The sequence below is a fragment of the Danio aesculapii genome, chromosome 4, assembly GCF_903798145.1.
Source record: "Danio aesculapii chromosome 4, fDanAes4.1, whole genome shotgun sequence".
NCBI classification, from domain to species: Eukaryota; Metazoa; Chordata; class Actinopteri; order Cypriniformes; family Danionidae; genus Danio; species Danio aesculapii.
In genome coordinates, this window is record NC_079438.1 from 50,567,802 (window position 1) to 50,591,159 (window position 23,358).

The following is a 23,358-nucleotide window of genomic DNA, read 5'->3' on the forward strand; positions in this document are numbered from 1 at the left end:
AACCACTCGTTACAGTCCATCTTCTGATGGCTACTTTCAGCAGGATAACGCACCATGTCATAAAGCACAAATCATCTCAGACTAGTGTTTTGCACATGACAATGAGTTCACTGTACTCAAATAGCCTCCACAGTCACCAGATCTCAATCCAATAGAGCACCTTTGGGATGTGGTGGAACGGGAGATTCGCATCATGGATGTGCAGCTGACAAATCTGCAGCAACTGCGTGATGCTATCATGTTAATATAGACCAAAATCTCTGAGGAATATTTACAGTACTTTGTTGAGTCTATGCCATGGAGGATTAAGGCAGTTGTGAAGGCAAAAGGGGGTCCAACCCGGTACTAGTAAAGTGTACGTAATAAAGTGGCCAGTGAGTGTATAATCAATGCCAAGACAGGTCAAAGGAATTTCCCACAGCTTCTGATATTACTTGAATTTTCCTTTTAATGTATTTTCAATCTTTTCCATAGATATGGTTTCTTTAATCAGGATTATCCAGTCCTCGACTAGAGGGGGTTCTGTCACAACCCATTTATTCATAATTAATTTCCTCCCCAGTATCAGCAAACGTTTAAAGATTCTTAATGTTAAAAAAACAACAGACAATTTGTTATTTTATAAAAACACACATTGTTCTGTTTTTCTTTCACTTCATTTATTTCTTATTACCCTGTTATAGTCCTTGTTTGTTATTCCTGTTCTCTTCTTCAACTTTGATTAACAGTATTATTTGAGTATTTCTCACAATTGTAACTCAGACACACTTGAACTTACAGAAAGCTTCTCTGCAGATGTTGTCCACTGAGGTTTTTTTTATACTTGCAGAAAGCATTTATTAAACTTGATATTTCAAAAGGAATGCCGAATGTAGCTTTGCAGACGCAGAGGTCTTTATTCATGCATCCAAACTGCTTAAGAACCGCTTTTAAGAATGCATGGACGGACTTTAAAGGCAAAGAATTTTAAAGGCAAAACAAATTTACTCACCGTCAATTTCAACATGACTTACTCTTTCCAAGGTACAGTACATTAAAGTAGCTTGTGCATATTTAAATTTGGCATATGTCAGATTTGATGTTGTTAATTTCCATTGGTGTGTCTCGCAAAAAAACAATTGACCTATTGGTAAGTCCCGCCCCTCTTAGTTACGGTTGCTAACTGTCTTTCTATGGCAGCTGTCAGTGTGAAAAAAAATGTCCCAAGATGTTTATGACACATTTTGAACACAGCTGGAACTGATCAAGAAGCATCCAAGTGGGATTTAAATATGCCATGGAGAATATATTAAATGTTTTAAGTAAATATGGTGAATGAGAAGATTGATTTGGAAGCAAGGTTATATGTTACATATAAATGCAGGGCTCCACACGATTCATCCATGTTGTCCCAATACAAATCAATGAAGTTAACAAATTTATGTAGCTTGAACATAAAACAATTAAGTTGTCCCCTCAAAAAAATTCAAGAATTGTGTTTCATTTCATTTATCACAGTTTGAACAAGCAGCAAATAAATGTTTTGAGTAAGTTTTCACAATCTGAGATGACAAAATTCAGGACCAACACTCATGTAAAGCAGACACAGATTATAGTCATCTGCATTTAACTGTTATGCTTTTTAATATTTATTATACTTTATAATGGTGGCTCAGTGGTTAACACTGTCGCCTCACAGCAAGAAGGTCACTGGTTCGAGTCCAGTTGGTGTTTCTATGTGGAGTTTGCATGTTCTCCCCGTGTTGGTGTGGCGTTCCCCCACAGTCCAAAGACATGCACTATAGATCCAAAGACTATAGGTGAATTGAATAAACTAAATTGGCTGTAGTGTATAAGTGTGTGTGTAAATGAGTGTGTATGGGTTGCAGCTGAAGGGGCATCCGCTGCGTAAAAAATATGCCGGAATAGTTGGTGGTTCATTCCGCTCAGGCGAACTCGGAAATAGACACTAAGCTGAAAGAAAATTAATGAATAATTAAATATACTTTATAATATTTGTTAATCTATTTGTTAATCATGTAAAAAAGAAATTCAGCAGTTGAGATGTCTTAAGTGCTTTACGATTAATCTGTATTAACATCAGGGAATCATAAAAAAAAATTTGATCAATGAAAAAGAGTTTGCAGATTGGTACAGTCAGCATACATTTTACTCCGTTAATGTGGTACTTTCCAAATAGCATAAGGATTTAAGTTATTTTGTCTATTTTGGATAATCCAGAGTTGCAATCCATAAATAAAACCAGCTATATTTTATCAGCTATATTAATGAATTTATAGTACACTTCAAGTGAAAGCTAGTTAGCCTATCCTATTTATTATTGTTAAAATAAATTTGGGCTTTCCTCTTAAGCTACCTGCACTGTAAAAAAAAATCCTGGTAATTTTTTAATCTGAATCAAACTGTCTTTATAAATCCATTGAACTCCATATTATGTTAAACTGATTTAAAACATGATTAACTTTAATAAGTTACGATGAACTAAAAACATATGTTGTCATGACTAATTGAGCGTATAATTTTTTACATTGTGGGATTAATGTTGCAAGTATCGTTTGTAAAGCAAACCGTTTTACCATTTTTGCAACATCAAATTGTTTAAAACTTCTGAATCTTTCAATATTTCTCAGTGACACTATAAACCTACAGATTCAGAAGTTCCGGTCCCCGTGCATCAGATTCTCAACTCTCATTGGCTCATCTGTGTTTGAAGGGAGGGGCTTAATGACAGGTGAATAATTACATTTGCATATGCTAATCAACTAATGAGATTCTTCTATTATGTTAGCTGTGCTGTACCAAAAAAGATCGTACGGGATCGGAACAACATGAGGGCCAGTAAACGATGGCAGAATTGTTATTTTTGCACAATCCCTTCCTCTAAAGCAGTGCATCAGCTCTCCAGCACTTGTGCTCTTGGCTCATTATGTTAATCAGTGCTGTGAATGTTCCTGTTGATGAGTGTGAGTCCACACAGCTGTTCTGAAGTCTGCTGTGCACCCAGGCCAGTGTGTGTGTGTGTGTTTGTGTGTGAGAGAGAGAGAGAGAGTTTGAGAGAGGTGTCGGGCTGTGTGGGCAGATGTCTCAATGCACAGATGGGTTTGTTACTGCTGGTTTTCGGACTGTCCACATCAGATCCAGTGGACCAGAAATGGTCACCTAGGGTCCAAAGTCATTATCCAGCTCTCAGTTTATACTTAAGACTATCATTAATGCTTAATTGTCAACAGAAACCGTGGCTTAGCTGTTAAGCATAGTCTGATATGTTGAGCTGTGGTGCCCATTTAATTGACCAGTTTGGTTTCTAATTCATACTCTTATTTTATTTTAATAATACCAGCTTAAATTGTTTGTTTTTTATTTATTATTTTATATTATGTTAATAGCCTCACAGGAAGAAGGTCTCTGGCTGGGTCAGTTGGCATTTCTGTGTGGAGTTTGCATGTTCTCCCCGTGTTGGCGTGGGTTTCCTCCAGGTGCTCCGGTTTCCCCCACAGTCTAAAGACATGCGCTATAAGTGAATTAAATAGACTAAATTGGCCATAGTGTATGCATGTGATTGAGTGTATGGGTGTTTCCCAGTGATGAAATGCAGCTGGAAGGGCATGCATAAAACGTGCTGGATAAGTTGGTGGTTCAGTCTGCTGTGGTGACCCCTGATTAATAAAGGGACTAAGCTGAAAAGAAAATGAATGAATGAATTGTTAAAAATATAAATTTTTGTATTATGTTATTAATTATATGAATAATTATATTTTTATTATTATGTCTTATGCTTTTGTAAGAAACATCTCATGGATGCACTGGCACACATCCTCAGGGATGTATCCTGAGATCATTGGGTGTTTCGGGTCTCTTAACATCTTACACTCTCATCCAGGTGACCCAGCTGGGGTTGATCAAGTCTCAACTTGCATCCCAGTAGCTGTCCACGGATCAGCCCTCTTAATCCAAAGCCACCTTGTGGCCTTCTCTGCGGCTGCGCTTGTGAATCGAATGGCCCTTTTCCTTGCCACCCCTATAATGCCCAAACGACTGAGGACTTTGCAAAGTGAACGTCCTGCAAAGCCTCTACAACCAACTTCTATGGGCTCACTATGTCTTGATTTGCTTTGTGTTATTTATATTTTTGATTTACTGGCAAAATGCAGATCTAAAACAGTCATATAAATATAATTAGTTGCTGACTTTAACATTAAAACAATCAAAATAGATGTATAAATATGGATGGATAGATAGATGGATAAATAGATAGAAAGAATTACAGAGCTATAGAAATATGGAGGGATGGATATATGGATGAATGGATATATATATATATATATATATAGAGAGAGAGAGAGAGAGAGAGAGAGACTATTAAACTTATTTATAATAAATAATATAAAACAAAAAAAATAGAAAATAACAATTTAGGTTGTTTCACAAACAGTCATATTAAAGTCATTGTTTTAATTTTGTTTTAATTTAGTAAAAACACAAAATATTATGTAATTAATTATTGTTTTACTTTTTATATATATATTTTTTTTTATTTTAGATAATAGTGTAAATTTTCTAGGGTGTAATTATTTGCTTATATTCTAAAGATTCTAAATGTAATTAAAACAAAATAGACTGTAATGTTTTTTTAAATTTTATGAAATTATTTTATTTTGTAAAAATATTATATTATATTATATTATATTATATTATATTATATTATATTATATTATATTATGTTATGTTATATTATATTATATTATATTATATTATTATGTTATGTTATGTTATGTTATATTATATTGTATTTTATTATATTATATTATATTATATTATTATGTTATGTTATATTATATTATATTATATTTTATTATATTTTATTATATTATGTTATATTATATTATTATGTTATGTTATGTTATGTTATATTTTATTTTATTTTATTTTATTTTGTTTTGTTTTGTTTTGTTATATTTTATTATGTTATGTTATATTATATTATATTATATTATATTATATTATATTATATTATATTATATTATATTATATTATATTATATTATATTATATTATATTAACTATATTATATTATATTAATTATATTATATATATTATTTTATTTTAAAATGTATTTCTTATTTTATGTAATTTTTTTATTATATTATATTATATTATATTATATTATATTATATTATATTATATTATATTATATTATATTATATTTTGTTATATTATATTATATTTTATTATGTTATGTTATGTTATGTTATATTATATTATATTATATTATATTATATTATATTATATTATATTATATTATATTAATTATATTATATTATATTAATTATATTATATATATTTATTTTATTTTAAAATGTATTTCTTATTTTATGTAATTTTTTTATTATATTATATTATATTATATTATATTATATTATATTATATTTTGTTATATTATATTATATTATATTATATTATATTATATTATATTATATTATATTATATTATATTATATTATATTATATTATATTTTGTTATATTATAATATATTATATTATATTATATTATATTTTGTTATGTTATATTATATTATATTAATTATATTATATTATATTAATTATATTATATATTTTTATTTTATTTTAAAATGTATTTCTTATTTTATTATATTATATTATATTATATGTTTTTTATTTTACAAATGCCACATTTTTTTAGGCATTTGAATCCAAATGCACTCCACTGTGTGTTTGTGAGCGTGTCAGTGTGTCACGGCCTGTAGTCTTGGTTTCAGCTTTACATGCTGAGAGTTGCATAAGTCATGCTGTGGACCAAATGTCTCATATTTACCACGTTTAAACCCAGAAACAGACAGTGAAGTTGTGCAGAGCATGTGTGCAGATATACGTCTGACAGACACACAAACACAGCCACACTCGTATCGGCTCAAGCCTGCTCTAATCCCTTTATTGTCAGAGACTGATATACTGTGCCTTCCAGGGTTTCTGTGTCTGTTTCTCTGCTTCGGTGGAGTGTGTGCCTCTCCCGCTGTGCTGCTCGGACTGGAGCCCCGTGTGAATGGACTGCTTGCTTCTCTCAGATTAAACATCAAAGTCTAGCCGGCCCTGCAGTTCATCGCAATACAACACTGCACATTGTGCTAAATATACAACACGGCCTGAAAATACAGCTAAATGTGCAACACTGCCTAAACACACAAGTGCAGAACTGAGCACACTGCACTAAATATACATTGACGAAATACAAATGTACTGATGGTGGGTCTCGATAATCCTTTTGTAGTTTAGTAGTTTAGTTGGTGGTTGATTGGTGAGGTTGACTGGTTAGTTCTATGGTTAGTCCCTCGTGTTAAATTTGAGTCTTTGTGTGTGGGATTTTCTTTTGTAAATGTTTCATACATGCATATGTTAACAAGAGAAACAATTAATATATGTGAATTTATTTATATTTCTTTTGTTATTTATAGTTCTTTTGTTTACATAATATATATTAAAACACAAATTAGAAAATTTTTTGGTCAATTAAACAAAAAATATTTTATTTTATTTTATTTTATTTTATAACCAAATATAACCAAAAATTATTCTCCCTAAAATTGTATTTTATTTATTTTTTTTAATTTTATTTAATTTAATTTTATTTAATTTTATTTTATTTTATTTTATTTATTTATTTATTTATATATATATTTATTTTTTATTTTATTTTATTTTATTTTATTTTATTTTATTTTATTTTATTTTATAACCAAATATAACCAAAAAATTATTCTCCCTAAAATGTAATTTTATTTATTTATTTTTAATTTAATTTAATTTAATTTAATTTAATTTAATTTAATTTAATTTAATTTAATTTTATTTTATTTTATTTATTTATTTATTTATATATATATTTATTTTTTATTTTATTTTATTTTATTTTATTTTATTTTATTTTATTTTATTTTATTTTATTTTATAACCAAGTATAGCCAAAAATATATATTTAATATAATTATTCTATATTTAATTTAATTTAATTTAATTTAATTTAATTTAATTTAATTTAATTTAATTTAATTTAATTTAATTTAATTTAATTTAATTTAATTTAGTTTAATTTAAAGCTGTATTGTTGTATTTATTATTTTTATTTTGCACTATTGTTTTTATTAAACATACTAATTTTTTTTAAATCAACAACCAACCTAAATAGTTTTTTTTTGTTTTATATTCTTTATTCTAAAATAAAATCACCAAATTTATTTATTTATTTAGTTAGTTAGTTAGTTGTTTTTCTTGTTTAACTTGTTTCATATTTAAAACCAATAACCAACCTAAACAGTCAAATACTAATGGATAACATTAAAGTCTCTGTTTTGTTTTTCTTGCGTTTTCTTGCGTCATGAAAACTTGTATTATTGCTTACTCAAAATAGAAGTCTAAGCGAGTGCTTGCATGGTGTTTACACCCCATCTTATGTGCTGCTTTATCTCCGTGGACTCCTGTGACCCGCGAGCTATTAATTGAAACAGGCTCTCTTAATGAGGTTGTGTGTGTGTGTGTGTGTGTGTGTGTGTTCACTGTAACAAACTCTTCAGAGATATAATAGTATATCCCAGATGATTTCCAACCTCTTCTCCTCACACACACATTTGGGTCAGTGTCAGAAATGTCACATTACTAATTATTCACTTGCATACCTGCTTCTGTGTCAAGCACATCCAGTATCTTAAACACACACTCACACTGAATAATATGTACAGCTCCTCTGTAATTAGGGTCAGGATAACACCAGCATCTGTAATTACAGCAGCCACAGGTGAGAACAAATGAGGTCTACTTTTTTTGCAGATGGCTTGTGTATGTTTGTGCTGTATGCATATTACTTTGTTGCAAAATCTATTGAGCAAGTGGAGACAAAATGGTTCAATATTGAAGCCGGTTTTATTTTTCAGGGCAAATTAAAGGTTCTGTTATTTATTTATTTATTTATTTATTTATTTATTTATTTATTTATTTATTTATTTATTTATTTATTTATTTATTTATTTATTTATTTATTTATTTATTTATTTATTTATTTTATTCGGTCTGCTCGGATTGCATGATGGATCATAATGCCATGCTGAATTTTTCTGTTTTTATGTGGAAGCACATGAATTCAGTTTTTTTTGTGTGTGTGACTCTTTAAATGCAAATGAGTTACGGTGACCCACCCTTTTTCCAGAAGAGGGCGGAGTCGTTAAAGTGAAGTGAAAGTGAAATTAAACCTCCTGTATTGGACAGTCTGACAACAACAACCACATATTGTCTGTTTAAGTCTTGCCAGTTTAAACTCCTGATGTACAGTTTTATGCATCATAAATAAAAAATAAGCAATGTAAACAATTGCTCACTAGTTTTTTAACAAATTGTGGACTGAACCAAGCCGTTGTATGGTATATGGTAACCACTTTTTAGGTTTTGGATAAATATACATATGGCATAAACATGGCTCAGTGGTAAGAAGCAAGAAGGTCGATGGTTTGAGTCCCAGCTGAGTCAGTTGGCATTTCTGTGTGGAGTTTGCATGTTCTCCCTGTGTTCGTGTGGGTTTCCTCCGGGTGCTCTGGTTTTCTTCACAGTCCAAAAGACATGCGGTACAGGTGAATTGAATAAGTTAAATTGTGCATAGTGTAATTGTGTGAATAAGAGTATGTATGGGTGTTTACCAGTACTATGTTGTAGCTGGAAGGGCATCTGCTGTGTAAAACATTTGCCGGAATAGTTGGTAGTTCATTCCACTGTGGTGACCCCTTAAATATAAGGGACTAAGCCAAAGGAAAATTAAATGAATGAATGATATTTACAAAACCTGTTATGAACAGAGCTGTTAGCAAAACTTTACTGACCTGTGAAAGACACTTTCTTTTTCTGCATGTTTCCAGTTTTCCCTGTATTTCCTTGTATTTCTCCTCAATTTTCATACACACATTTCATCTCTCTGTTTAAATTGCTCCGTCTTACCAGCAGCAAGAATTGATTTAGATTTCACATTTCTGTGAATCATTAATGCATTCTTTAAAAAAAAATCAAGATTTTCCTATAACCCCTATCTTCTCTTCCTTTAAAATCCTTAAAGTTAGCCAATGGGATGAAATATTGAAGCCCCACAGCTTTTCCCCCCAGCCGTGCATTTAAAGATTCATGGCAAAACTGCACTGATATCATTTGGCCAAGAGAGGGTTTGCAGACGCTAACGCTCACTGATTTGACCCAGACCTTACCTTATACTTACCTTATACTGCAGAACATTACCATCATAATAATGTCAAACAATTTGATCAGTATAAATGATTTCTGCTAAAACAAGATGAATGGGTTAAAATTTTATGAATAATTAAACATTTTTTGACTTGGTGTAACACACAAGCCATGCATTAGCAACCATTTAGAACACCCTCACCACAACTTAGCTTATGGTGACAAAGAATATGCAAAGATTTAGACTTTTTTTTTCTTACTTTTGCGTCGGTGTGGCATCATGGGAGTAAAGGCATGAAAGCAAACAGCTGTCTTTGCTTTTTTATTCACCTTGACAAATTAAAGAAAGAACGAAAAAACATCTGAACTGATAAACACACAGATGGTTTAGAACATCAAGTACGCTGGTTGTGCTTTGCTGAAATTACTGCGCAAGTTAGTCTCTGCTCTCCTGGCTTGATCAAATCTTCTTTAAACTAGTTTTTGAATAGCATGATTGAATTACGCTCGCTTTTATAGCAGGTTTTCATTGTATATAGTGTTCTCTCTCATTTTCTTTCTGTTTATTAATCTCTCTCTTTCTCTGCTCAGTCAGAAAAATCGGCTTGGGACACCAATAATAAGTTCGTTCTCAATCCAGTGTAATTGAGATGTCCGCGTAAAGATGGAAATGAATATTTAAATGGCGCCATCAATATGCAAAGGCCATTTTAAATGTTTTAAGATTAGAGATGTGAATTAATCAGACTGCGTCCACGGGCCTTCGGCTGTTTGATCATAAATGTTTAGACTCTGATGATGGAGGCGATTTGAATATTAATCGGATGAAATCAATTGAAAATAGCATTTGCTTTCCCATGCGTCTCTCCTTTCCTCTTGACCTTCCTGAGATGATGAAACCCAGGGCTATCTGGATGGCTCCTCAAAGGGTGTGTGTGTATGTGTGTGTGAGCAGCGCAGGACATTGATGCGTCAGCCAGCTATAAAAGTAAACGTTTCAAGCGACTGCTCTCTATAAATTACAAAATCCACGTAGAGGCAAGGAAACCTTCATGTGTAAACTGACATACACACACACACACACACACACACACACACACACACACACACACACAGTCAGTCTTTCAACATACTCACACACATAAATGTGCAAATCCGCCACAGCAGAGGAAGATGGATCTGGGGACAGATTGTTAGTGACATGTTAATTTCTATACCGTCACTCAAGCTTGGTGCATCTGCAATCAAAGTGATGGGGCATAGGCAAAACCATCAACCCCCCCTCCCCTCTCTGTCCTTACATACTGTCTGTCTCTACCTGCTTCTGTCTCTTTCCTCCTGTCTTTCTGTTGCTCCTACATTTCTCTCCTTCTGGTCATATTTAATAAAATGTAATAACAAAATTTAATGGAAAAAATATTTGTATAGAGTTGAAGTCAAAATTATTTTTCCTTTTCTAATATTTTCCAAATGATGTTTAACAGAGCAAGGAATTTTTTTTTCTTCGGAATAAAGTCTTGTTTTATTTATTTTGGCTAGAATAATAGCATATTTACATTTTTTAAAAACCATTTCAATGTCAATATTATTAGCCCCCTTAAGCAATATTTTTTGATTGTCTACAGAACAAGCCACTGTTATACACTCTCAGAAAAAAATGGTACAATGTTGTACCAAAGAAGGTACAGACCCTTGTCACTGGGGCAGTACCTTTTTATGGAACAGAATTGTACCTTAAAATAAAGAAACAAATTTGTACCATTGCAGTTTGTACCTTTAAGGACATGATTTTAAGGGAAACCAAAATGTACCTTTGGTTTTTAAAACCTGCAGATACAATATTGCACCTTCATCAATGGTATAAGCCTGATCCATGAAGATACCACTACAGTGACAAGACACTTTGTACTTTAACAGCGTCAAATGTTTTCCTTCAAGAACTATTAAAAAGCATTTTGCTTTTTCCAAAATACGTCAATTTATCTTCAGTAAATATAAAACATCAAATACATTTTTAAACAATGTTTTTTTTAAAGTTTATTTTTGTGTAAGTGCACCTTTTCCATTTACAATAAAGAATAAAAAAAATGCATAAACGTAAATCAAAATAGCTGTTTTTTGCTAAACATTTCACAACACTTTTCACAAAAATGTTACAGAAATACATTCTCTCATGTACAATATAAAACATTTTTTTTCTCCAATTCTCACACAATACCTTTGTAATCATCTAAAAGTGAATTTCATTGACTTAATTTTAAAATAGAAATAGAATTAGGCAAAAATATTGTAATGACATATACACAATGTTTGATTAGTTTTACAATACTAAAATGTCTGCATGAACTCTGCATGTGCGTGACTTTTACCAGCTCGCGTGCGTAGTGGAAAGCAAAAGCTAAAAGGTGCAGCTATCAATAATGAAAATGAATTTATCAGAAAACGTTTATTAAAAATGCCTTAAATGTTTAGTTTACAATACCTTTAGTTTTGTTTTACCAGTTGTTTTATATTATTAAACTTAATAATTAATGTTTATGAGTTTATTTAAACTAGCGCTTTTAAATAATGATTCATGTTTTAATATGGAAATTATTCATAAAATCACTTTGCCTTTCCAGTAATATTTGTTTTCATAGAAATTGTAATAAAGATGGAGTTGTCCAACACTTATGTACCTTTTTATGGGAACAATTGTATACCTTCATTTCAATTGTACCATAAAAAGTACAGAACAGTATCATAAGAGCTCTTTTCTGTACTATAAAAAGTACAACTTTTACCAAGGTAAACAATGTCCAAAAGTGTATAAAGTGTACAATGACTTGCCTAATTACCCTAACTTGCCTAATTAACCTAGTTAAGCCTTTAAATTGCACCTTAAGCTGAGTACTATGTTAAAAAAATATCTAGTAAAATATTATTTACTGTCATCATTGCAAAGATAAAATAAATCAGTGATTAGAAATGGAGTTATTAAAACTATTATGTTTAGAAATGTGTTAAAAAAACAGCAGAAAATGGGGAAAAAAATGTACAGGGGAGCTAATATTTCAGAAGAGCTAATAATTCGGGAGGGCTAATAGTTCTGACTTTAACTGTATTTTAATAGCTCCCACATACATATAGTTCTATCTTTGTGTAAGGGTCTTGGGTATTATGGTATAAAACATAAATAGAAATGTATAATTTTTTAGATTTTTTTTAAAAATTAATTCTGAATTTGAACGTAAATAATAGTTGAAATTTTCAATAAAAATTATTTACATACCAAATATTGGTTTTATATTATTAACAGTGTAAATAACTTGGACATTGTTGAACTTATATTATATTGTTTATCCAAAATTAAAACCATCAAATTACAATTGTTACTTTAAACTGAACTGAATAAATATTGATAACATCTTACACTGAAAAAAAAATATGTCTGCAAAATTGTTGCAAACAATTTATGTATTAAACAAAAAACAAAACTTAATTTGTTTGTTTAAATTCAACCCAAATTAATTGTTTACAACCACTTATCTTAAAAAAGTTGAGTAAATCCACGGAATCATCTTTGAATAATTTATTTCAGTGTAGTTCAGTTCACAATTCATGCTATCAACTACTGGCTTATTACCTACCTAATGTTAAGATATTAACTGTTTATTAGTCGCTATAAAGTATGATCTTATTCTGGATCCCTAATCCTACCCAAAACCTAAACCCAACTTCTACCTACTTCTAACTATTAATAAACAGCTAATTAGTAGTTCATTAAGCTAGTAGTGTTAGTTAATGGTTTGTTAATGTGAATTGTGGACGAAACTAAAGTGCTTAATATTTTAAGTAATTGAGTTATTCCAAAGAAATACATTTTTATGATGATTACTAACCTAAATTAAAACACTAATACCGATTCCTAATTTTGTTTTTGCGTACATGGCTTTAAGACCACAGAAAAGCCTGTTCCAATTCATTTTGTTGGCAGTGAACTGAACAAATGCACACGGTAATCCTCTATGTGTAGCGCCCACTTACCAGCCATTCTGATCAGTTTGGACTAGGCTGGGCAAACGTTACATCACCTAATTAATATTCATGAGCCAGGCTTTTCAAACTGCTTTTTGGGACAGTGATGGTATGATGGCAGATGACAGTAAATAGTGGCAAGTGGGCTGAAGAAAAAAGAGACAATAAAAGCAGTCTTGAAACATCTTAACTCCAGCACGAGCACCATTTTCTTGCTCTACTTCACACTTTGGTTTTCTCGTTTTCTCATTAAAAGTGTTTTCTCGTTTCTTTTGCTATAAGAAATGACAATCTAATCAAATATATTGGTCATGGTCACATCAGCAAGCCTTAACTGTGTTTTTTCAATCATTATGTATGTTTTCAGGCAGCCATGGTACTACGGCTGGGGTTTTAATCTACCACGAGGACAAGCTCTGCTGGACAAGTGGAATCAGATCCCAGACTCAACGGATATTCTTCTCACACACTGCCCTCCTCTGGGTAAGACCTAAATCACATCGCACACACGCACACACGGAGCATGCGGTAATGGTTATCTCCCATTATGTTGTCTTCATCCTTGCGCACACACTCTTTTTGCTTTGAGGCTTTGGCAGATGGAGTTGCTACAGCAGGCTGCTAAAGCATGCAACACTGAGACGCTGTTCGCAGTGCAGCAAATCCCTTCGCACATAATAAAAGCCTCACACACACACAGTCATACGCACAGAAAACGGAAGTTTGTGCGTTAAATAAAACAGCTGCGGTTTAAAACACTAAGCTTTTGGGCTTTGGGATTGTGACAATGTGTAATTCTCATGGTAAAGATTTGTCGCACTATACGTTCATGCAATTGTGGGTGTTTATCTTAGTGTGGCAAATTAGCCCTAATTGACATCTCTGAAGATTCACTGTGAATGTATGCATTGTGTGTACGTTTGTAATCATTCTTTTAATTCATTCTCTCATTTAAAGGCCTGTTAACACCGGTAACAAAAACTATACTAGTGTCTACATCAGTGTATAAGAGAGTATTTATCCTACTTGATTATATCATAAGTTTTGTTTTATTAAATTGGGAGAGCTGACATTATTGCTCTGACTCTTTAAAGCAGGATAGATTCTGATCGGCTGTCAGTAGGGTTGTTGCGATACCATTAATTCACATTACAATGCTATACCAGCTAAAGTATCGTGATACCAAGCAGTATTGCAATACTGTAATTCATTACTCAAATCTATGAAATAAATAAAATTGTGAGAAATACTATGTTTTATACAATATAATAGGCCTACTTGAATGGAATTCATAATAATATTCATAAATATTTGCACATCACTGTATTTTGTAGATAACTGACAAGCAAAAAATACATTAAAATGAAGATCCAAATTATACCAAACAAAATTCGCTACAAAAAGAGCAAATTAGGCTATATGAAGTGGTCGAAAATTGTTTCAATGTGTCCTGCTGCTCTTTTGGGTTTTTCATCTGTTGTTTCTTTTAGTCTTATCAGCTAAGAATCCAAAGTTGTTCTTTTTAAGAGATTGTTGCAACAGAAATGAACTGATTCAGTTGTACGTTCAAACTGAAGCATCAGAAAACGTGCAATAGGCTACCATAAAAGGCGTGAATTCTACACAGTTTTTTCAATCTTGAAGAGCTCTACAGACTATTAAAATGATCTATTGTTGCACAAACATGTGAGCATTTTAATGACTTTTCAACATGCAACATTATCTATGAAGATAAACCATTAATGATGATACTACCGTTTGCAAACTACAGTGGCACCGCCAGTATTTTGGAGCCATAGTATCACAATACTAACCCTAGCTGTTAGTGTTTTTATCAATCATCAAATGGGGGGAAAATGTTTTAAAAATAATTACGCTGAGATTATTCCTCTGTTTTATCACTGTGCTGTTATTCGTTTTATTAATTATATTATATTGTTACTAGAATGATTAAAGTTATTGATAGTTATTCTCCTTGGTTGTGAATGGGACTCTTCATAAATGAATTTTCACTTGCATATAAAACAATTAAGGTGTCAAGATGGCTCAGTGGTTAGTACTGTCGCCTGACAGGAAGAAGGTCGCTGGTTCGAGCCCTGGCTGGGTCAGGTGGCATTTCTGTGTAGAGTTTGCACGTTCTCCCAGTGTGCTCAGGTTTCCCCTACAAGCCCAAAGACATGCACTGTAGGTGAATTGGTAAATTATAGGTGAAAAAAATTGTCCGTAGTGTATGTGTGTGAATGAGATTGTATGGGTGTTTCCCAGTGATGGGTTGCAGCTGGAAGGGCATCCGCTGCGTAAAACATATGCTGGATAACTTGGTGGTTCATTCCGCTGTGGCAGGGATGCAATACAAATTATGCAATACATAATGTGTCCTGTGTAAAGAAACAACAACAACAAGCAATCTTAATATCAATGCACTCACCCAATTATATATGTATAGTATATTATAGTATATAAAATGTGTGTATATGTATATATATATATATATATATAAATATATACTTTTAGATTATAGTTACAGTTTATATTATATGATATTACTACTCTCTATTCTATATTGTAGGTTTGGGGATCAAAAACTGGTTCGTAATTTGGACCCAAAGTGTGTGTTTGTTGTGGATGCTTACCCATTTTTTGAATGCACCCAATTTATTGCAAAACTAAAGTCCAGCATGTGAACAAGGCCTACTAATTCTACAATGGCTGGGGCTCAGCTCATGAATATTAAATAGTTGTTAGATAAGTTGCTTGGTAACCTTGCTAGAGTGTCCAGTCGCATCATCTAATTAGAATTCAGCGAGTCAAGACTTGATCCTGATAGAGTTCCTAAATGAACACCCAGTACGTCCAAGATGTCAATATGTTGTGTTGTGGCAACTTTGTCTAAACAAATTCTTCTTCAAAATGACTAAAACTTCATTAAGGAATCGCAAATGCAATCAGATGCAGAATTGTTCAAATTTATTACAATTCCCTTCTCTAATTTGGAAGTAGGATACCAAGTGGCATTCGTCCTGCTTATATCTCCAAAAGCATAAATTAACCAAATTGTCTGTTCTAATCCTTCTGTCATCCCTGTATCTCTCTGTGTGCTTTTCTTTGCCTTGTGATGTTCATATTTGTCATTACTGCTTTTTTTTTGGTAGGTTTTTTAGACTGGGTGCCCAGAAAGATGCAGCGTGTTGGCTGTATGGAGCTATTGAACACCGTCCAGAGGAGAGTTCAGCCCAAACTGCATGTATTTGGACACATTCATGAAGGTAATCACATCAGATGATAACATTCCCAACTGCCTATAAATCATATGCATGAAAATCCACACAGCCCTGTGATCTCAAACATATTTGTTCATGCTGCCGTCAATCCGGCGCGTTTTGGGGTTAGCAGGGCAGAGTCTGTCCCATGCTGCTTTGCCTTCTGACAGCTTTATTGCAGGAACTAGTTCACATTCATATTCACACAGTAAATATAGCACACACACACACACACACTTAAAAATGCCTTTAATAAAAATTCCTCATCATCGTCATAGGCAGTATCATTGCATTTTGCTTGTGTGTTATGCTTTGCACGTCTGTGTTTGCCATATTTCTGCATATTTTGTGCATATAATTAACATATCCTCCTGTAACATAAAAACAGCAGTCGTTTGCTACTTTTATTTGCCATTTTAGCAGTGTTTGGTCAATAAAACCATAAACATTGCATGGTTTTTGCTCTTCGTTTTGTGTTTAAAGCTTTGTTCAACCCCAAATGAAAAATCTGTAATTTACTCACCCTTTCTCACGTCTTTCTAAACATATTTATTTAATCTGAAAGCACAAATGAAGATATTTGATCAGAACTAAGAGATTCAGGAAGCAAATCCATATAAACTAAACAGTTTAAAAGTATTTTGGAGACATGGTTGCAACATAGGCTCATTCTGAAAACGTACCCCTTTACATTTCTGGAGAGCATGAATTCTGTAGCCAGAGGTACGTATGGCTGCATTATGTCTTTAAAATAAACGCTACAGGGCGGTATGACGCCGTTCCTTTTCGCGCTTACCAGCTGACCGCTTACCTCTGTGTGGACGGCTTTTCCACTGTTATCAGTTTGTCCAGTGGCTCACCACGTATGTCAGAGGATTTGAGATGCAGAGTGAAGTTGACTGTGACAACGGGGAGTCCAGCGAAGAATGGTTCTAGAAAGCAAGTAAGACAAAAACAAAAGCCAAAAAAGTAAATAACAGGGTGAGAATGTGGTCAAATCTGAAAACGTGGTAAAATCAAGCTGAGAGCTTTCTTTTTTTGGCTTGCTTTTGAAAACAATGTTAGTTGGATTTAGGGAAGTGGGTGGACGATAGTCAATCAGTTCTTTTAAAACACCATCAATTGGGTTTCAAGAGTTCACACTTAGCTGTATTTGATTATAAAGCTTGTTTGGCTTTCTGTCCCGGGAGAGAGCCCTGAGCTCATAAGATCCTTGAGCCTGGGGCTCCCTCCTGTTGCAAGGCGAGAGGGGGAGTTTGAGCTCAGGTAGAACTCGAGAACTCCTCTGCTGTAGAAGCTTATGAATAGATAGGGATTGCTCATAAGAGATAACTACCTACTACGTGCATGTCTATGGTGCTGATTTGGATTAGTCAATTAACTTAAGTTGCATGTTTTTGGACGGTGGGAGGAAACTGGGGAACCCAGGGGAAACCCACGCGAGCACAGGGAGAACATGCTAACTCTGCACAGAAACGTCGGCTGGTTTGGTAATGACCAGAACCAAAGACGTTCTTGCTCTGAGGCAACAGTGCTATCCACTGGGCCACCGTGCCACCCATCTAGGAAAGGATGAGGAGTAGGGGTGGAAGGGGAGATTCTTCTAAACAAAGATACTGTGGTATGAAACCTAAGGTATTTATAGTGGCTTAGGAGTCATCTGATTGGTGAATTATAAATTGGTTAATGCGGGACCAGCCGCAAGCAATCATAAGCATGTGATCCTCTCGAAATTAGTTTATAAATAAACTTCACTTCACTTCAGTCGACAGTAGCTTCTAGTGGATTTACTTGAGAACAGCAGGTATGAATGACACTCGCGATAGAAATTTGAGATCTCAAAAAGCATACACAGTGGCCTCTGACGGATTCACGAAAGTAAAAAATGTAGCTCCTGGGACATATTTGACGCTCTCCAGAAATGTATATAGGGGTACATAATCAGAATGAGCTTGGGTTGCATGGTTGCTTTATATAATGTACAGATCCAACGTTGGCTTTTGTTTGCATTGCATTACATTACATTACAAACACAGATCAGTGAACATGAACAGAATTACAAACAAAACCACAAATATATATGATATCAAATCTCATTGTTCTTCTTTGTTTGTATGTAAATTAAATCTGTTCCTCATATTGTGACTCTTCAGAATACTCAGGTTAAACTACTCAATTCATATAATGATTTTTTAAAGAACATTTTGTAAATACTCTATCTTCATTTGTGCTTCAAAGATGAACTGATGAATTACGATGGTCAATTCAAGAGTGAGTGATTACAGATCTCCTATTTTAATTTGGGGGTGTGCTAACTCTTTAACACTCTCAACCCTGCTTTTGACCTCATCAAAATCATCTTCCACCTTTTTATTCGAACGCACGTGACGTTTTCAGCTGAAGAAATTATAATATCTCTGCCCTTTGTGTTTGTGTGAGCTAGGCTACGGTGTGATGACCGACGGAACCACCACATTTGTTAATGCCTCTGCGTGCACAGTGAACTTCCAGCCTATGAACCCGCCCATTGTTTTTGACCTGCCCAATCCCCGGAGCTCATGATTGAACTAAGACCCGCCCCTTTCCTTTAATCAGGGTCTCGTTTCGAGCGTATACAGATGCTGTGTAGTGTAAATAAAGCGGGCAAGAGATGCTAATTTGGATATTCCCAAGGATATTTACATCCATTTTTTTGTGCCATGTGACACACGGGACGTTTGAACTCTTTTTCTGAATTGAAATCTTACGTTGCACTTGAATCAGCGTGACAATCGTGTGTACTTCAAAGTCATGGAAGCCAATCAGTGCTTGGATGATGCGAAGTCAAGCATTTCCTCATTATAAGGCACTTATTTAAGGAACTTTGTAACCTTGTAGCCTCAATGGACCTCTGGTTAGCTCTGGATCCGCTCTTGAAAGTTACAGGATGTGTCCAGGGGAAACTGTGCTATGGTGCAAAACAAGTTTGTTCAGGGTCTTTAACATTTTCCTCTTTCTCTCTCTCTCTCTCTCTCTTTCTCAGAGTCTCAGTCTTTCATCCTACTTTTTCCTATTGGCTCTGTTATATGTTGCTCTTTTGAACTTGGGGCCATGTTGGATCATACACTGAGAGAAATGCATTTAAAACACCCTGAACAACAGGAATGTAAGATTTTAAATATTGATGGTAAAAAATGAAATGAAATATATGTCCCTGTGTTCTCCACTTTTCCATGCCTTCTTTTCTTGTTCGATTTACTGTAAACGTGTAAAACTGTGAGTGTGTTTTCAAGCAAACGGTCCTTTGCTAAAGCAGCGTGGACTTTCTACTGTAGTTTGAAGTGTTTGTTTAAGGTCAAATATTTAAAAGTTCTTCTAAAGCGCCGTCGCTAGCGTTCCTCCTCCGAATATCAAAGACTCGTCATTCAAGCGAAGTGCGCTTTTTGCATTACAAGAATATGTTGCACTTTGATCCACATGCTCCCCACTATAATTTATTAACATTCCTCCTGGCGATAATTTACTCCTATGTGTTTTGCAGCTCTTCAGCATTAACTGTGTGTGGCATTAGGCCTAATATGACGGTTCTGTAAGATGTGCAGAGGGTTTTCATCTCCTCCATATAAATGGGTGAATAAAAATGAGCAAATCGAACAAATTATCACTCTGCGTGTGTGTGTGTGTGTGCGTCAGTGGGCTCCTGCGTGTGTGAACGCGATCAATTGCTTCTCTTTCATAGCCTGAGGAAAAGAAAGAATCAGAGGACGGAGAGATCGAAGAGATAAAAAGAAAAAAATATTGGAAACGCCAACTAGGAAGGATGAGCTGATGTCTGGGAGACGGATCTTTATTTATTTTTAAAGGTTTTTTTTTTTTGCTGTTTGTACACTTGTTTGCATTCGGTCAGAGGTGCTTCACGCTCTCTTGTGGTTTTCCTCTGTTTTTTTCCCCACTCTCTGTTCATTCATGCCTGTATTTGGGCCTTTTCTTTGAAGACGTTGTCATCAGGTTTACTGCTGTGCTCCAGTTATTTTTTTCACAGCATGCTGTTCTGAATTGCCAAACCTATTTTGTGGGTTGTTTGTTAATTCATTGTGTTGTGAAGTTTCAGTGCTGAAGATATGATTTGGGAGTTTTTACCTGTTAATTACTTTTGGTAGATTCTTTTTATGCCATTTTTAAACGTTATGGTGTTGAATAAATTCTACCGCAGATGAAATCTCTTTCTAAAATGATTTTTTTTGGCTCTGGCAATAATCATTTGTACATAAGTTCACACTGATATTTATGCACCAATATTGCATCGAACAAACTCAACCAATTAAGTTATTTTAAGTAACTTTACTTTAGCTTAGTAATTTATTTCTGGATCAATTAAAATAATACTGAATGAAAAAGTAATGTTTTAAGGTTTGCTACAGAACAGTTAGAAAATGTATGTTTTAAATATTAACATACATAACGATGCAAAATAAAAACATCAGGTTGTTCTGTGACCACAAAAATGACATCATGTGACCTAATGATGTCATTAGCTGTTGCCATGTAATTCTTTTTGACTTATAATGATCTAGAGATCAAGACTGTGTAATTTACAGTCTTCATATTTCCAAGAAGCAATGTAAATATAAGAGTAATACGTTTTGTTTCAGTTGAATCTGTGTATTTGTGCACTCTTCTTCCATACATACCTGTCAACATTGGGGTGTGAAAATAAGGGATACCCCATGTCTGTTCAAACATACACCCAAAATCACTTTCTCAGCTTCAAATCGCATGTACAGAATCCGTTTGGGGAAACAGCGTCTATTTGTCACTGTGGAGTATGTCTGACAGTCACGCACCGCTACATGAACTAACTGTTTTGAGGATTGCATAGGAGTTGCAACGGCACCTGTAATGGAAAAGAAGGGAATCCTGTTGTTTTTTTTATTTATTTCAGAGCGTTTTCATGCCTAAATAAAAACAAAAGCACAGAACAGATTCACATTTGAGAGCAAGGGGCATCCCCTGGTGGTTTGGGGGTATGGGTTGTGTATAGGGAGGATCAGCCCTTTCGTGTTTATTGCCACCCTTCATAGAAAGATAAAAAATATGGGAGAAATACTGGAAAATACCTTTACAGGATGGTAGCGGGATAGAATTGTAAAATACGGGAGGGTTTACAGCTTCTTGAATGATCGTCCACTCAAATGAAAATTCAAACGCATCACCATCACCGAGATGGAGCCCATTTCTCTATCAATCTCTCTTAAATTAAAACTGATCCCCAATCCCGGACTACATCCTCATCTGTCTTCAATCTCCCTTTCCTTTCATCCCTTTCTTTTTGTCTAGCTGCGTGGTGAGACAAGATATCCACATTATTACACTTTGTCCTAATAAAAGGAAGACGAATTCCATATCAATTATCTACACGTGGCTTAAAAACTTAATTCATGTTGGCAAAAATGGCTCTCGCTCCTGTATCGCTCTGTCCTTCCTTCTTCCACACCTCTGCACATCCTAATGAAATCCCTCATTCAAATAATTACATGAGTAATCCTGCGGGATGGAAGGTAATTTATTCCGGCTTGGCTTTTACTGTGCCATTAAAGACTCTTTTCTGTTATCCTTCCCATCCACTTTTTTTTTTTACCTACGTGTTCCCTTATTACTCTCCTTTCATTTTCTTAGATCTTATTTATATCTCTTCCATTGATTCCTCTTTCATGCACAACATCAGCATCTGTCTTTCTGTGTGCTTTACACAACAATGTCCTCTACTTCTAAACCTTAACTCACAAATACATATTCTACTTCTTCTCATCCATCGTTTCGTCCTCTTAAACCCAAACAAAACCAACGGTGTAGAGGATTTTAGCGCAGTTAAACATCCCGGGGTTTGCTGTCTGGCTCAGTCTCAAACTACTACTTGATGCCAGTTGCAGGAATATGAGTGGAACAAATGCGCGCACAACTGCCGCTGGAGAAAACACAAAACAATTAGCCGCAACAATGCATGCTGATTACTGTCATATGCTGCTTATTTATGAACAATGTTTGCTGTGACGAAGATGTTTCATTTCCATAGCCTTTGCATTACCCATATCCCGAAGCAGAAGTTTGCGTGAAGACATTTTTCCTTTTGAAATTTGGAAAATAAATGCTGTTATTTGGTATGATGGCACCCTTAATGACTACAAATGTCCTCAGGGGAATACCTTTTACTTTTTAAATTATGCTGCATATATACAGTTAAAATCTAAATTTTTAGCCCTCCTTTGAATTTTGTTAAACTTTTTGCAAATATTTCCCAAAGGATGTGTAACAGAGCAAGGCATTTTTCACAGTATTACCTATAAAAATTTTTCCTTCTGGAGAATGGCTCATTTGTTTTATTTCGGCTAGAATAAAAGTAGTTTTTAATTTTTCAAAACTATTTTAAGGTCAATATTATTAGTCTTTTAAGCATTTTTTTTTTGATTGTCTACAGAACAAACCATCTTTATACAGTGACTTTAAGCGGAATACTAGTATCCTGAAAAATATCCAGTAAAATATTATGTACTGTCATCATGGCAAAGATAAGTTATTATAAACAATAAGATAAGAATAGATAAGAAATCAGTTATTAGAAACTATAGCTACTAAAACTATTATGTTAAGAAATGTGAGAAATTGGGGAAAAAATATACAGGGGGGGCTAATAATTCAGAAAGGTTGTATCTTGCTATCAATCAACTATTTTAAGCTGCATTTCTGTTATTATTTTGTAATTATAATACACACAGTATTTATGACCTTATTTTAATAATTTACTGAAATTATCAATAGAACATTTAGAATTAAAGAAATTTAAAGAACTAGTAAATCCAAAGGTTGAAAAACTTG

The 23,358-nt window shown here is 33.7% G+C and overlaps 1 protein-coding gene across 1 annotated transcript in view; it reads left to right on the forward strand.

Moving 5' to 3' along the window:
* The window catches only part of mpped1 (metallophosphoesterase domain containing 1), a 56,605-nt gene extending 35,975 nt beyond the window's left edge, over window positions 1-20,630 (forward strand). Inside the window, exons 5-7 of the mRNA XM_056455997.1 lie at window positions 13,614-13,729; window positions 16,399-16,512; window positions 18,950-20,630. Coding sequence (XP_056311972.1) covers window positions 13,614-13,729; window positions 16,399-16,512; window positions 18,950-19,068 — 349 coding nt within the window. The 3' untranslated portion in view covers window positions 19,069-20,630. The remainder of the gene's footprint in view (window positions 1-13,613; window positions 13,730-16,398; window positions 16,513-18,949) is intronic.
* Window positions 20,631-23,358: the final 2,728 nt, after the last annotated feature.